This window comes from Pteropus medius, unplaced genomic scaffold, assembly GCF_902729225.1.
Source record: "Pteropus medius unplaced genomic scaffold, Ma_sr-lr_union100, whole genome shotgun sequence".
In the NCBI taxonomy this organism is placed as follows: Eukaryota; Metazoa; Chordata; class Mammalia; order Chiroptera; family Pteropodidae; genus Pteropus; species Pteropus medius.
In genome coordinates this window covers 6,774,318-6,791,634 of record NW_024351730.1, presented here as the reverse complement: position 1 = coordinate 6,791,634, position 17,317 = coordinate 6,774,318, and the positions used below count along the sequence as shown (strand labels likewise).

Genomic DNA, 17,317 nt, shown 5'->3' with positions numbered 1-17,317 from the left:
AGAAAGTAGGTGGGAAGGTTTTTCCTTAAACAGAACTAGTGGCTTTTGCTTTTATTTTTCCTAAGGACTAATACTATTTAACAAATAATATTAATAGCTAAATATATGAAGCACTTAGCATTTGTCAGCCTTGTTCTGAGAGCGTAACATGAATTGACTCTTTAAATTCCTACAACAAACATAGGAAGTTGCAGTGCTATTATTCATCCCATTGTACAGCTAAAGAAACTGGAGCACAGGGAGGTTAAGTAACTTGTCCAAGGAGACACAGTGAGCAAGTGGCAGAGCCAGAATTCAAACCCAGGCAATCTGCCTCGAGTCTCTGCTCTTGAGCAATAAATACTCTTGTTACAGTCTTGCTGGTTCTTAGTCGAATGAGATATGAACTATATAAAACAAAGTGAAGTCTTTTGTGCTTTTATTTTTAAAAGTTACCCTGTGTTTCTTCCTTGAAAAACAATAGCACACCAAGTAACAGAGCCAGGCTCAGCTTTCTATTTTAACAGCCTGCATCCTTGCATGCGAAAATAAAATTGTTTAAGGCCACGGTTCCTCATTGCCTTGAAGATTAAGTACCACCCCTTAGCATAACATACAGAACGCTTCATAATCTAGTTCCATCCTGCCCTCCCGGTCTCCTCTCCTGCCTCTTCCACCTGTCACCCTAAATGCATCTGAACACACCAGCAAACTGATATGCTCGCAATAACCAAACCAGTTGTGCTTTTTTAGAACTACATGCCTTTGCTTGTGATGTTCTCATTGTAATACTCTTTTCTTATGTCTTTGCTGGGAAATTCTCTTATTCATGATTCAAGTCTCAGTTCAAAGAGGCACCTCTTTGGGGCAGCCTTCTTTCAATTCTTTTTCTGAAAGAATTAACTGCTTCTTCCTTTGTATCCCACTGCGTTTTGTTCAATAATGAACATTCCACACTGCCTTATGAGTAATCATCTCTTTCCAATCAGGTGTAAATTCCTGAGAACAAGAGCGGATGCTACATAAATGTTGACTGAAAGAGCTAAAGCGGTGAGGAGGTACAGATAGGGGAGCTAACAGAACGGTGTGAGGATATTTGAGTTCATTCCTGACTTTGTTTAGTATCCTACCTATGGAGTATATCGCTTTTTTTTTGATTTGGGGACCTGAAATAAACTATTCAGTGTGACCTGCTTCCTTTCATAGGAATGAAAAGTTTACAAATTATGAAGTTCACAATCACGATATCCATGAAACATGCAACAGTGAAACAACAATCGATTTGGCAATCAAAACAGTGCATGAGTTAAAATAATTGCAATTATTCTAAACTATCTGATGTTTTAATTTGTTTGTGTTGAATCTAGGTCAAGTTCTAACATTATCCTGGGTTGTCTACACCAAATATGGATTGAGTTCTGCCTGTTCTGGGTGCTGGTGTTGATAGCACCATGTGGGTGCCCTGCCCATACCTGTGAATCATTCATTCTGCTGTGGGCATCAGGTGTCCAACAAGAGTCTCACAAATAATAACTGCATTTACGATGTGTAGAAGTTAGAAAAAGTACAGGCTTTTTCTATTTCAGAGTGTGAGTGGGACCAAAATGTACTAAAAGTACAAAATGTATTAAATTGAACCATCTGAAATTACTAATATTTGATCATTTTTGACTTATAATAATGGCAGTTTCTTGTATTTTGACCTACTATTACTTTAGTGAATTAGCGAGAAAAGCCACCTTTCTGTCTGAACCCACTTAAAAGCCTATGGTTGGTAACATGGAGGTTTCAGATATAGTCACTGGAGTTACTGCAGTAACTCCTACAAGTTCTTTGAAAGCCTTCCAAGGCCGGTAGCTATCAAGGTGGTGTGATGTGGTACCTCTGCGCCACTGGAAGGGAAGCGAGGGCGTGAGGAAGAGGAACATTAAGCAGATAATGCCCCCATTACGGGTGCTGATGAGCTCACAGTGAGTCGCCCAGCTATTGGGCTGTGAGGATCTTGTATTATCTGTATATTCTACAACTTGAATTAATTTTTACTAGAGTATTTAAGAATTAAGTTCATTAGCAATAGGGAACTAAGGGGATGAATAGTTTAATTATGGCTCCTAGCTAGGATAGCCAATAAAGAGTAGAGCACTGCAGCCCGCATTATATTCTTAATCTGTCCTCGGTCAATCTGTTTAACCTCAGTGCCCCATTTACCGATCTGTAAAATGCAGATGCTAAATAACTCATAACTTCGGCAAGGTTGGTATTCTCTAATTAGGCAGCACCGTGAGATTGATGCATGCAAGGGGCCGTGCAAACCCGACTTCTAAGAGCAGTTGTGTAAACAACAGGGATTGTTGTTTCCACTTCTGAATCCAGATTACACATTACCACAGGATGGCTAAAGCTTTATTACTGGCGGTTAAGTAATGTGCCCACCCCTACTTTTCACCACTTTATAATGAACCCTTTCTATATTCTCATAAAAAACTTTTTAAGTGGACTTAACTACAGTTTTGATCAAGATTTACAAAAAAATGTCAAACTTATTACGAGAAGTTTCAAACATACCCAAGAGTAGACAGAATAGTACAGTGACCTCCATGCACCCAGCACCCTGCACATAACCTTGACTCGTATTCCCCCACTTCCATTAGCTTGTAGCAAATTCCTCCCACTCCCATTATCTTACAGAAGTCACATCATTTCTTCCACAGATGCTCCAGTATCCATCTCTGAAAGACAAGGAGTCTCCATCTTAATTAGAACCTAATGTTATCACCACACTCCAAAATGTATCAACAGAACGTCCTCGATGTCATCAAGCATTCCCAGTCAATGGGAGAAATTGCTTTAAAAATAATTTATTTGTAGAATGTTCCCACTCTAAGGGTTGTGTTATAAAAGTTTTCTGTAAATTGATTAACTGTAACACAAAATGAATATTCTCATGGAAACCATCGTAAAAGCAGTGATTGGTTCCCATGAGGCCCAGATCTTACCGGAGGAGACCTTGATCTAAGACTGACATTTTCTTTTTTTAAATTAAATTTATTGAGGTGACATTGGTTAAAAATAAAATCATATAGGTTTCAAGTGTACAATTCAGTAATACGTCATATGTATATTGCATTGTGTGTCCACTGCCCAAAGTTAAATTTCCTTCTATCACCATATATTTGACCCCTTCAGCCCCTGTCTACCCCCTCTCCTCCACTTCTCTCTGATAACCACTAAACTGTTGTCTGTGTCTATGAGTCTTTGTTTGTCTTGTCCTTTTGTTGCTTTCCATTTAAGATCTCACATATGAATGAAGTCATATGGTTCTCAACTTTTTCTGACTTATTTCACTTAGCATGATTATGTCAAGATCCATTCATGTTGTAGCCAATGGCAGTATTTCGTCTTTTCTTATGGCTGAGTAACATTTCATTGCATCTGTGTACCACATCTTCTTTAAGTAATCATCTATCAAAGGACACTTCTGTTATTTCCATATCTTGGCCACCGTGAATAATGTTGCTATGAACAATTGGAGTGCATATACCTTCACGACATAAATGGGGTAGATACCCAGAAGCTGGATTGCTGGGTTGTATGGTAATTCTATTTTTAAGTTTTTGAGGAACCTCTATACTGTTTTCCAAGGTGGCTCTAACAATTTTATATTCCCACCAGCAGGGTATGAAGGTTCCTTTTTCTCCATATCCTCTTCAACACTTGTTATTACATGTCTTGTTGATGATAGCCATTCTAACAGGTGTGAGATGGTATATTATTGGGGTTCTTATTTGCATTTCCCTAATGGCTAGTGAGAGCATCTTTTCATATGTCTGTTGGCCATTTGTATGTCTTGGGAGAAATGTCCGTTCACATCTTCTGCCCATTTTTTAATTGGATTGTTTTTTTTATTGAGCCGTGTGAGTTCTTTGTATATTTTGGATGTTAGCCCCTAATAAGATTCACATTTTCTCTTTCTTGTCTGTGTTCTCATGTGAATCCTTCTCTTGTGTCCACCTCCTCACTCTCCCTTCTACCGCCCCCCCCCACCCCTAGGCCTTACTAGAAACAAAGAACTTTCCCAGGAGGGCCAATTATCTCTATCAGAAAACAAAAAGGAGGGGATGTTGCCATTAGGGGCAGCAAGCAGTAAGTCACAGGTCAGCAGCCTCCGAAGGTGAGGCTCTGGGGCAATGGTCACAGGGGTTTCCCCCTCCAAGGACTGTCGTTTTTCTGCATTATTACTTCCTCAATTCATTTGGCCATGGTGGGGATATTAGATGTGGGAGTGGGAATTGTGTCCCAACTTGCACTATAGATGTAAGTTCACATCACTTGCAAAAGCCAATGTGTGTTTGTATTACTAGTTGCTACTGCCACCCGCCATCTATCCCGGAAACTGCATTTTCTATCTTGCCCTGTTCGCTGTCTGTAACTCACCCACCAGAAGCTCACAAACCTTATCTCCTTCAAGTTCCTCTTGATAAAAGATGTGTTTGTGTGATTTTAGTTGTTTCCACTTTTATAAAGATATAAAGTCATAAAAAACCCCAAATACATTGAAGAGCCTCAAAACACACACACACACACACACACACACACACACACACACACACACACACACACAAGTCAGGTTCATCATGAAGTGATTTAATTTCGAAGAAAAGAACCCTCACTAGTGTGTTAACCATAGAAACCTCTGAGATCTATAAAGTGACTTCCTTCTCTTTTGTACTTTGCAGGGACATCCAATGATTGCCATCTCTGTGGTTGAGGAGGGGTCCCTTGATAGTAGTTATGAGTATTTCCGAGGATTGTAACGTAACAGTTACTCTGTTCATTGGGTATTCACATCTGCAGCAGTATGTGAGGGGGCTGAAGAAGCAGGACCTTTGAGGTCCTGGTGATTCTTGTTATGCCTGTGCCCATGTGGTCTGGTATATGTCTGAAAGAGCAGTGACAAAAATAAAACCTAGATGAAATTCTTCTTTGAAATGATTTAGTCAAGAAAAGTGGTGGCTATGACTGAATGTTGTGAGATTAGACCTGAGGAAGGCCTCCTCTCCACTTAGCTGATGCCCCTCTTGTTCATTTGTGTCCTTGTTCATTCATTGACTTATTCAGCAAAGTCATTATGCTCCTGCCACACGCCAGGCTGTTGCATACCAGGCGCTGCTGTAGGTGCTGTTGTAGGGAGGCAGTGGGTCTGCCTTCATGGAGCTTCCAGTTGGTGGCCTTTATCATGCCTGCTGCCAAGAAGGAGTGATGGAAAAGGAAGAAAGAGGAGAGTAGCATCAGGCAAAAGTTTTGGGAGAAGGCGTTCAGTTTATTTTATTTCTTAATCAGAAATTCATTTAACACTGGATGAATCAAATGAATGGGTGAGTTCTTTCTAAATTTGAATAAATCCTAAAGGCAGACCCTTCATTTAAATGAGGGCTGATTGATTGCCCGCTTTTGGCCCATTATAAACTGAAGTTATCTTGCTTAATCTTTGTACCTACTTTTCTTTCTCTTCCTTTCTTTCTTTCTTTCTTTCTTTTTTTTTTTTGTTTCTTTTGGTCTATGATTTAGAACACTAAATAATTAGCAGAGAACTTCATAGTTTCCAGGTGTTTCCAGATTTCAAAATCTCCAAGGGCAGGGGCTATATTTTTTTCCAATTTTATTGAGATATGATCAATATATAATAAATATTTAAGTTATATTATCCGATGAGTTTTGACATATGTGTGAACCTGTAAAACCGTTACTACAATAAAATAATGAACCACATCCTTAAAGTCTCCTCGTGTTTCATTGTAATTCATACCTCTCATTTCATTCCCACAGTCCTAAAATCATCACTGATCTGATTTTTGACACTGTAGGTTAGTTCACATTATTAGAATTTTGTATACAAACTTCTACAATATATGTACTCTTTTTAAACTAGTTTTTCACCCAGCATATTATTTTGAAGTACATCCATTTGGCTGTACCTGTATTTCATTTATTTTTATTACTGTGAAGAATTTCATTGTATGAATGGATATATCACAATTTATTTACCCATTGACAGACATTAGGGTTGTTTCTCGTTTTTAGCTATTACCAATAAAACTGCTGCAAATCTTCTCATACAAATCTTTGTGTGGTCAGATGCCCTCATTTCTCTTTGGTAAATACGGTGGCCATATTTTTCAATCCTCACATCTGTTGTGCTTATTATAGTATCTAGCATACAGGTGGTTAGAGAATGTTGTCCTAAGCAGCTGCCGAACTTTTCTTGCATGTCTATAGTAATTGATAGATGAGAATAAGTTACTTTTAAAAATAGCTGATAAAAATATTGTTTTGTTTCAAGAGAGAGAGGAATGACCACTCAGAAGAAAATAAACTTTAGCTTTAAATCAAGTAAAACAACAACAACAGCAACAACAAAAGCTTCAGAAACCTTATAATAATCTGTATGAGCATGATCTTATATGAAGATTATTCTGTGATTTCGGGAATGGAATTTTCTGCCTTCGGATTTTTTATAGAGAGAGATTTTTCAGCATCCTGTTTTTATTCTGGATATTAATGTTAAAACTTTATTCTTAATGAAACCATGCTTATGTACGCAACTACTGGCTTCTTAATTTAAATGTGCCCTTTTTTTTTTAAACTTTAAAAGCTTTACAAAATGTAAAACACCTAAATCAGTAATTATTATTATGAGCTGGTTAAAAGGGAGGAAAAAAATATTTTTGGATGCCAGGTTTTTGTTTTTGCTTTCTTTTATTTTTCACTAGAATTTAGTCTTTGGTAAAAAGGGGGCATTTTATTTTAGGATCGCCAAGTTGGAAATGACTTTATATTTTATTTGTTCTATTTCTCCTGATACCAGAAAGTCTACAAAATTATTCTCGTATTTACAAGAAAAATACAGGATCGTATATGTCTATCCTGAGGCTTTTGTTGTTTCTCGTGGTTAACACTTCCTGCCACACTTGAGGCTCATTCTTTTAACTCTGTTCTGAGTGGAAATGGAAGAGCTACCTTTGTGTATAGAATAGGCTTTCTGGCTCATTTGTGATTTTTAGTGTAGAATGTGTCATCTTTCCTTTTCAAGAATTGACTGGAAAGCTTTAGTTTTTTCGTATTGACTCATCGAACTTTCATTGTCATTCCTCTCTTTAACCTTAGGAACTATCTGATTGTAAATTCTTTAAGGGCAAGAAACTTTGTTCTTTTTAAAATCTCCATCATGGTCCTCTGGTATGTGGCCAAAGAAGCTAGAATCAGTCTTTGGTAAGTGAAGGCTTAATGAAGGAATGGTCATGATGGCAATGAATGTTAGCAATAAGTTTGGTGCTGTCTGCTGAGACTGCAAGTTCTGGGAATTTTTTGTATGTCTTATTATATATAATATGTTTTTTGTTTGGATGGTTCCTCGTCACTAAACTATGTCACGTCAGCAACCATTTTGGGTTTGTATTTATGGTCTATTTTAACTGTTGTGCCCTCTTGAGAAACAACACAGGCCGAATAAACACTAAACAATTTAGTGGTACCAAAAGGAGGCCTAATGATAGGATGGCAGAGTGTATACAAATAAAGGTTCTCCATGGTCGGAACTGAGGGAAGGGTGTGAAAGAGCACCGGAGTCACATGGCAGGCACACAGGAGTACAAACGTGTGGTCACCAAAAGAACTAGCTTCGGGAGAGGGATTCTGTTCCAACGAACATCCCATCTGTCGCATTCAAGTAATGTTAATTTGAATCTTATTTATTGTATAGTTTTGTTCATATTTAATTTGTGAACTTGCTTTGGTCTTAACAGTTTTTAAAAGCTATAAGCATATGAAATTTCCACTGAGCTTATGTTTGTACTTAGTTAACTACTATCAAGTGTATGTGGCACTTGATAGAATTCAGGTTTGGAATTAGAATTCAAATCTTGGTTTATTGTGTGACTTTTGGCAGGTTAATTATACTGTCTTGATATTTTTTCATCTATTAAATGGGGTGGCAAAATTTCTCATGTTATAATGCTGCGAAGATTTATTGTGCGATCCATGTGAAGACATTAATATAGTGCCTGGTTCATAGCGAATGCTCTATAATTTTTAGATTTTGACATAAGATAATTTTCTTTTTTGTAATAAGAGTCCAAAAATATCCCAGCTTGAGAGACCTGGAGTCACGTAAAAGCTTTAGCGTTCTTGAGAGATCTGGGTTCAATTCTGGCTTAGCCTCATAGCCAGTCTCATAATTGTTCTGCTGCTCAGTTTCCTAACAACTCCCAGGTGTTGTGAGAACTAATTCATAGTAAATGCTGCCATTTAGGGAGTGACTTCCCTGTGCCAGACTCTGTACTCAGCACCGTGTACGTTATCTTTCTTTCTACTAAAGGCTTAGTAAAGTGAGCAGTGATATCCTGTCCCTACAGACATAGGAACTGCAAGGAGACAGAGCTTGCCCTAGGTCATACGACTTATGAGGGGCAAAGCAGAGGCTGGAATCAGGATCCATCATCTCCAAAGCTCGTGCTCCTTCCCTGAGGTCCTGCTGCAACGCACAGGTGAATCATCCAGTAAGTTTGTCCCACAGCACGCAGCTGGGAGTAGGCACATTAGGAATAAAAGTTGTGATAGGGGAAAAGGGAGAGATCATTTGTCATACGGACGGAAATTCTGGTGTGTCTTTCACTGGGCACGTGAGGACTCAGGACGCCTAGGAAGAAGGGTGTGGAAGGTGAACATGAAGGTGTCCTGGAGATAAACAGCGGACTTCTCAAATTCACCTGGGGCCAGCCGTGGATATTTGTGTACGTTAAAAATTTTTAATTTTGTTAATTTAAGATCGATATTGATCTTTTAAAAATATTGAGTATTCCAGAAAGTAGAGGACAACAGTTTACCTTGTAAGAATTGCTAGGGGACAGGATCTCTTATGCCTACCTCCCATTTCTTATGCCATTCAGTTCATGTGTGGTTTTAAGCATGTTGTATGTCCATGCTCAGTGTTAACTCTGGTTAATCACAGTGTGAAGACCAGGTTTTACGAGACCAGATGTCAGGAGGGCACATGGCTCTTTTATTAATTCTCAGTGTTCTCTATGGCGAGTCTCTTAATATTTCCCAAAATTTTCTTCCTTGGCCCTGCCTAACTTTCAGGGTTGCCCTGAGGTGTGGCTAGAATAAGGTACTACTATATATATTGTGTATGTGTTGTGAAAAGCAGAATTCTCTTTATCTATAGTGAAAGTGCTAAGCATTTCTGAGTTTGAGCCCCACGTTTTCAACTCCCTCCAAGCATTTCCACCTAAGTTGTTCAATAGTCAGCTTAAACAACATTTACCAACCTCACTTCTCAAACCCAATTCTCCTTTAGTATTCATTGTCACGGTTTATGGTATCAGTGTCTACTGGTCACTCAAACTCAAAACCTCTGAGGTTCCCCAACTCCTTCTCCTCTCTTAATCCCCACATCTAATTGGTCACAGAGTTAGGTGGACTCTACCTCCTAATACTCCAGCATCCTTGCTTTTCTCCGCTAGTGCCATTGACTGGATTCACAGTTTCATCATCCCTCATCTGAACTCTTGCAGCAGTCTCCTAGCTAGCTCCCTGTCCCCACCCACTTGTCAAACTGTCATAAATAATTATCTTTCTAAAAAATAAACCTCAACCCAGCACTCCTTCCCCTTCTTCCTCTTCACACACTTAAAGCCACTCAGGGCAAATCCAAACTCCTAAGTCTGACATATGAGCATTTTTCTGTTTGATCTCAAATAACCTTTTTGGTGTCATTTCCTACACTTCTCCTGAGCTTTCTTTTTCTTTTCTTTTCTTGTTTTTTTTTTCTTTTCTTTTCCTTCTCTTCTCTTCTCTTCTTTCTCTTCTCTTCTCTTTTCTCCCTCCCCTCCCCCTCCTCTCTTCTTTTTTCTTTTCTTTCCTTTTTTTTTTTTTGCTGCCTGGAACTCTTCTTTGCTTTCTCTACAGGAAACACCTACGTATTCTTTAAAAATTGCATCAGAATATCACTTCCTCCATGAAACTTCTGCAGTTTCTCTTGGCCCAATCACTGCCCCACTCCACAGCACACCATGTGTTTGCTGACTTCATCATTTTTTTTTTTTGATTGTTATGAATCTTTCCCTTCCTCCTCTTTCACCCACCATATCATTGTGAACTCCTCTTTAGGAGACACCCAACTTTCTTCCAGAACTTTGAAGCTACTGTGCTTGGTATGGCATCTCAGTGTTTGCTGGTGGGATAAATAAAATAATGAATGAGCAACTTAAATTTGAACTTTTATCTTCAAACTTCATAGCAAGATATTTGGATTAATAAGCCCAAATATCAGTACAGTACATGAATGGAATATATATCATAGTACATGAATTTAGAGTCATAGATCAAGTCATCTTAAATTTTCCTGTATAGATTGACCCGCATCTAACAGCTGCTTTTAGTAGTTGGGGCAGGTGGTGGGTGTCTTGGAAGCAGACCCTGCATAGCCTTTCTGCGTGAGGGCTAAGAGAGCTGGCAGGTGATACATGACCCCAGAGCAATGTCTGGAACAAGTCCATGATGTCAACAGTGATTTTCTCTAAGATTGGGGGATTAAGGGTCATTTGATTCTCTTTTGCTGTTAGTATTTTCTGAGGTTTCTATAATTAATATGTATGACTTATTAATAGGAGGATGGTGCTCTGGCAATTTCTTCTGCCAATTAATTGGCACAGGCCCCAGGAAGAGAGTGGTTGGCCCTGTATGACCAGAGCCTTTAGCACCATGTTGCAGGTTCTTCACAAGCTGACCCCTGCTCATCTTTCTATCCTGCCTCTGCGCTTCAGCCGCACTAATGATTTCCTTGCTACTTATTTATTTTATGTAGCAAACACTTATAGATATCATACTATAGGCCAAGACACTCTTCTAAGCACTTTGCAAATACTAAATCATTTAATTCTGACAGCTGTGTAATAATATCTATAAAGTAGATAGATACTGTTATTATTTCCATTTTAGGTGAGGCAACCAAGGTCATTCTGGAATATGTTTTTTTTCACATTGCTGTTCACTTTGTTGTTTAAGCCTCAGTTCCATCATGTTCTTTTAGTATCTTTTTTTAATATACAGTACTTACTACATCGTATAATAAATACTGTTTGTTTCTTCCACAGGTAAACTTGGGAAAGTTACTTAATTTTAGTTTTTTTCTCTGTAACATGTGTCTAATAATGCTTACCCCAAAGAGTGGCTGTGAGGATAAAATGGCACAATATTTGGACTCTAGGCTTAGAACATGAGCTTCCTCTGTCTTGAGTTTGTGTATTCCTTGACACAGGACAATTGTTGTCCTGTGGGAAACTGAGGGGAAGGGAGAGAAGGAAAACGAAGATAACCCCAAGTTAAGGCCACTAAGAGAGAAGAGAATGTCGGCACTCATAAAGTGCCTCATAAAGGTTTGAGCGGATGACAACCGAGCAAAGACTGTTGGGTTTGGTCATTGGTGTTATTTTTTGAGAATGACTTTAGCAGGCTGTGGTGACGTGGGAGGTTGATTTCAAGTGGTTAGAAAGGAGTGGGTGGGAAGGAAATGAAAGGCTGAAGGTGTAATCACGTTCTCTTTCAGGAAGGGAAGAGAAGAGTTAGGGCAGTAGCAAGATTAGAAAAAGTGTTCGTGGTGTGGATGGGAGTGGCCTGGATGTGGCCGTAGGCAGGAAAAGTAAATGCCTTTGAAGAGCATGACTGGGGAGAATGTCCCTCTCCCTATGCTGACTAAAGCTCAGTCCATATTCAGAATCCTTGCTGCTTCCTCGGGAACATGACTCCATTAATTCTGTCACCTGTTTGCAGCTGGGGCATCCCAGGGTTTAGTTGGCTTTGGGGTCAGTTGGGGGTCCTAGGGTGATATTTAACTTGCCTGAGCTGCAGTTTCCTCTTAAAATGAGGGGAATTTTGTGAGCACGAAATGAAATGACATCTGTTAAGTGCCAACTGCAGTATCTTTACTTGTGTCCTTTTTAACCTTTCAGAGACAAGATGAAAGAGAAGAGAAAAGGGTAAATCTTAGAGTGCTTTTGACCTGTGCCTGTGGGATGCCTGCTCTCTTCTCCATAAAGAGTGTCAGCTGGGACAACGGGAATGGAAGGGTTTGTAGTTCTGATGAGACTGGTGGTCTCTGTGGAGGCTACTAGGTTCACTCCACTAGAGATACACAAAAGAACTGAGTTGCTACAGTGAAGGCCTGGCTAAGAGTAGAGAAGGCAGGATTGTTTTGTGACCTTCTGCGGTCAGGTATGTAGGAATAGTTAAAGGTGTAGATAGAACTGGGGGCTGATAAAAATGTCAAGGGATAAGTGGGATTCCTGTGTGTGTGTGTGTGTGTGTGTGTGGAGGGAGGAGGGAGAGTAGGGAAGAGGAAGGGAGGGGAGGGGAAGAGAAGGGAGGGGTAGAGAAGGGAAGAGAGATACACTGGTGAAATGACCTCCAGATTAGCTAGTCATTCGGAAGCTGATGGCCTGAGAGAGTTGGCAGGTATGAAAGTCTTTTGGTGACAGTGAGGATGCAGAGCAGATTTCTAGGAGCAGGGTAGGGGGCCCAGATTGTAGCTAGAGGGCAATTTCAAAGTGTTAGATGAAGTAAAATTGAATGACCAGGGCCAGGGAATGGCTGGTTCACCCCAAACACAATAGTGTTCTACATTTCTCTACTTTTTCTTCTATTCTTTATCATATGAATATCTACCCCCCGCCCCCGCCAGAACCTTTCGTGTGGAATATATCAGTTAATGTTACTCAGCAAACATTTTTATTTCTTTATTGTATTTGAAATATTTTTAATGAATACTATATATCAAGTTATTGTTACACATACTACTTTGAGTTCTTTTGGACTTTTTCCTGGGATAAATTCTCAAATGCGAGATTACTATACTCAAGGGTGTGACTGCTTTGCAGGGAGTGTGTCTCGATATGTCATTATTTGCTGCAGGGAGCTTTGCAGTGAATAGGGAGAGCGGGCAACAGGGAAGAAAGTAAAACATTCAGTGATAGATTCTGAGTAGAGGCTTCGTGTGAACACACTGAAGCCGTCTCCTGAGCTCTGTGTTCTGAAAATAACTGGTTGGAGTTTGTGATCGAGTACATGCAGTTTTGCTTGGTTTGGTCTTTGATGCTATCTTTTGTGGGGCTGTCATCAGGAAATCTAAGTTAAGGTGTGTGTCTAAGAGGGGAAGGCCGCAATAAGAGGGAGTTTAATTTTCTGTTCTAGAGCTTTTGGGGGAAGGCAGAACCACTCACTTTTAGAAATTAAAGAACTTAATTATCTTGATTACAGTCCTCACAGTATTAGTGTTTTGAACAATTTTAATAATAATTGTTCACAATTTAGATAATTATTAAGGAAATTGTGATATTTTGAGTCAAATGTTAACAAATATTAGTAATATTTTTTCATCTATCTTATTGTTGTAAAAGTTCTCTTTATTTTTCTTTTAACAGAAAAAATACAGAAAAGGATTTATTGATGTTTCGAAAATCAAGTGTGTAGAAATAGTGAAGAATGACGACGGTGTCATCCCCTGTCAAAATAAATTTCCATTTCAGGTGAGCTGACATATTTCTGTGGCAGTGTAATTCTGGGCTTTTAGTCATGCTTATATTTGATATTACAGTTTCCTGTCATTGCTTTTGTGGTCGAGTCAAAAAATATTTTCAGCTTTATTTAGATATAATTTACACATAGGAATTGTTTATATTTAAGGTGTAAAAACTTGATGTTTTGATATACGTATAAACTGTGAAATGATCACCACAGTCAAGCCAATTAACATATCCATCACTAAACACAGTTGCCATTTTCTTTCTTTTTTTGAGGTGAGAACACTTAAGGTCTACCTTCTTCGCAAGTTTTAAGGATACGATGCAGTATTCGTAACTGTAGTCGCCACGCTGCACATTAGATCTCCAGAACTTATTTATCTTGCATAACTTAAACTTTCTACCCTTTGACCAACATCTCCCATTTCCCCCACCCCCTAGCCCCTGGCAAAACACTGTCCCACTCTCTGCTTTTATGAATTTGACTATTTTAGATTCCACATGTAAGTGAGATCATTCAGTATTTATCTTTCTGTGTCTGACTTATTTCACTTTGCATAATATCCTCCAGGTTCATCCATGCTGTGGGATAACAGGATTTCCTTCTTTTTTAAAGCTGAAAAAAATTCCATTGTATATAGACACTTTTTTTAATCCATTCATCTGTAAACGGACATTTAGGTTCTTTTTTATATCTTGGCCATTGCAAATAATGCTGCAGTGAACACGGGAATGCAGATATCTCTTTAAGATGCACATTTAATTTCCTTTGGATATATATCTGAAATTGAATTGTTGAATCATATAGTAGTTGATTTTTAGGTCAATTTGTGCTTTAATTGTAATTGCTTTTCTTCATGAACTTTTTCAGTCTTGGTCGAAACATTGTCTTATTCTCGTTTTTGGTCTGTTAGATTCTACCAATATCCTGAATTTCTGAACCCCAGACCTAATTTGCTGCTATTCAGATTTATCACAGAGAAGTTAGGAGAAGGATTGGGGACTGAGACTGAAAAAAGTAAGATGAGGTGTTCCCTGTGAATTTGAGAAGATGAGAAGGGGCAGGAGTGAGCTACTGGAACAGAAATGAGATTAAAAGTCTGCCTGCGATGCAAAATATAACATTAGCATTATATATAAAGTTGTACCTTTTAAAAAGGTTATGTGATTTCATGTTTTCTCTCATAATGCACCGATTATATAAGGGAAGTAAATATACTATTCTCATTTCTGACTGAGGAAATTGAGGTTCACGGATGTTAAATGACTTGTCCAAGGTAATTTTGTGAATTGAAAAGCTCCCTAGAACATGCACTCATTATCTTGTCACTCCCAAGGAGGATTGGTATGGCATCCTGAGCCACTCCATGCAGGATCATGGTGCACACATGCCTTGAGAGTCAAGAGTGCAGAGGTGGATCCTGGCATTTCAGACTTTGTAGCAGACAGCACAGGACCCCTCTCCAGCACCTAACCACTCCTCTCTCTGGTTGAGGATGCTTTTATGCTTTCCTTTGAGTAATGAATGTCTCCAATGAAAGTCATCTTTTACCCATGGCTATGATCTGTATACTAAGGGGAAAGTTGCAAAAATCTTTTCAACATAGCATCATACTGGAGACTTTGGTTACTTTTAATTGCTACATGAAGTTATCAATTACACGTCAAGTAAACATTTACCGGTTTGGAAGATTAAGATGACCTGAAGGTAGAAGCTTTAAAACCGCATCTGGATTATTTTCATTATGGTGGCAACAACACAATGGGAAGAAAGGCAACATTTAATTTTCCTTTTCTCAATTCCTCATTTTATATCTGCCATTTCTCTGCATGAAGAGCAGGGACATTAAAGTGCTTAAAGAGTCAACTCTGAGGCCAAACCATCTGATTTGCCACTGACAGGCTCTCTGACCTTGTGCAAATCACTTAACTGCTATTCTGAAAAATGAGAATAATAATACGAATAGTACTCGCTTACTAGGAATGTTGTGAGGATTAACTAAGGTGATATATAAATAGCTTAGATACACAGTGAGAGCAAGATAAGTGTTAGTTGCTATAATTATTGTTATTTTGCTTCTCTTACCACTGCTATTAACACTATATTTACCACCCAGATCTAGAAGTAAACCCAATTTTAATCTTCTTGATTAAGCATGTTAAGTGCATATAATGTTAAGTGTGTGTGTGTGGTGTGTGTGTGTGTGTGTGTGTGAGAGAGAGAGAGAGAGAGAGAAGAGAGAGAGAGACTTCATTTCAGGTTTAGTAAAGAACTACTCCTACCACACTCCTGATGGCTGTTAGACATTTGTGGGTGGCAGGTCATTGTAGGGAGCTATAGTTCTCATGATTCTAGACCCAGAGTTAGGATTTTTACTGTCCAAGAGAAAGAAATCCACTTTGCAAGCTTTGGGCTGGTTTTTAGAATGAGAAAAATACAGGAATAGCAAGCATTCCATTCCTGAACCATTTTTGACTATTGAGGTGAATAAACATAAGAAAAGTTCAAAAACAACCTTAAAAATTAAGAAGAGGAAAACTTGAGCTTTAACTATGTAATTTAAATGTGCAATATTTGAAAGATGCAAAATGTCCTCTCTTACTATAACTCAAGAAAGTATAGATCCTAGTTTCACATCTTCACAGTGAAAGTTTACATCGCGTTTAGATGCAAGGCAAAAAAAGAAAAAAAAAAGAAAAAAAAGAAAAAGAAAAGAAAAGTAGAAGTAGACATTTTCAAAAGATACCAAGAGACAAAAGGAGGTCGCTTCCTCTCTCAGTCCATCTTAGCCCTAGGAAGGAAGAGAAAATAAGAGGAGCCGGCTGCTTTCTTAGCTGAGTTTTCTGATAGTAGCCGGGGGTTCCCCGGGACGTGGTGTTTCTTTCCTGGGTTTTGAACTCAGATCTGTCTGTTTGTGTAACATCTCTGCTATTTCTCCTCCAGCACATTGTCAGTGAAAAACTCTTGGAAAAATGAATGAGTAGTGTTACTAAGGGAGTGTATATTTCCTCCTTGTCGGAATAGCTTCTTTGCCTCAAGGTCTGCAAATCGCTTCCCTCCCCTGACGACCTTTGCTGTGAAAGGATGACTCACCAGAAGATGTGAAGCACATGAGAACCGTGACTCCCTGTATTCACTCTGTCATAGTCAGCTGTCCATGTGGATGACACAGAAGGGGGCCTACAAGTATGCTCCAGGGTTTGTCGAGGGAAGGATACTGGACCCCAGAAAGCTCTCCCACCAGCCTGCTTGAGAAGCCAAAATTAGATGTTTATTCTTTGGGTTGAGAGTGCTATTTCTAGAAATTTTTAATAGAAATACGAATGTTCCAAGTTAGCTAGATAATATATTTAGTTTTATCAGAATTCTGTGTTTGGATAGCTACTCTTTAAACAGACTTTAACAAAGTTACAAGCTCACAGTACTGACCTCAGGTGAGTTTTGAGAAGTGAGACTGTTTGGAGCCCGAAAAGGCAGATTCTAGCAGGGAAACAGTCAGGGAGCAGCTTCAAGGTGTTTGGGGGACACATGAATAAGAAGAGCCTTTGCGGGTCAAACAGATCCAACTCAGGTGTCTTACCCTCACTCATTTTGGTTTTCTCATCTGGAAAATGAGGATCCTAATGCTAATACAGACATGGGCTGCTATATGGAATCAATGAGGCCGTGTATGTAAAGTGCTTAGCCTAATGTAAAGACTCAGTAAATTACTGTGATAAATTATTACAATACACTCAGGTTTCTGGAAGGTTCAAAGCCCTGG

At 38.9% G+C, this 17,317-nt stretch overlaps 1 protein-coding gene across 3 annotated transcripts in view; it reads left to right on the top strand.

The window, feature by feature from the left end:
- TEC (tec protein tyrosine kinase) overlaps nt 1-17,317 on the top strand; it is a 130,821-nt gene that overhangs the window by 74,632 nt on the left and 38,872 nt on the right. For all 3 annotated transcript variants that reach the window (XM_039845148.1, XM_039845147.1, XM_039845149.1), the window contains one exon: nt 13,455-13,559. In XM_039845148.1, the coding sequence (XP_039701082.1) occupies nt 13,455-13,559 (105 nt within the window). The remainder of the gene's footprint in view (nt 1-13,454; nt 13,560-17,317) is intronic.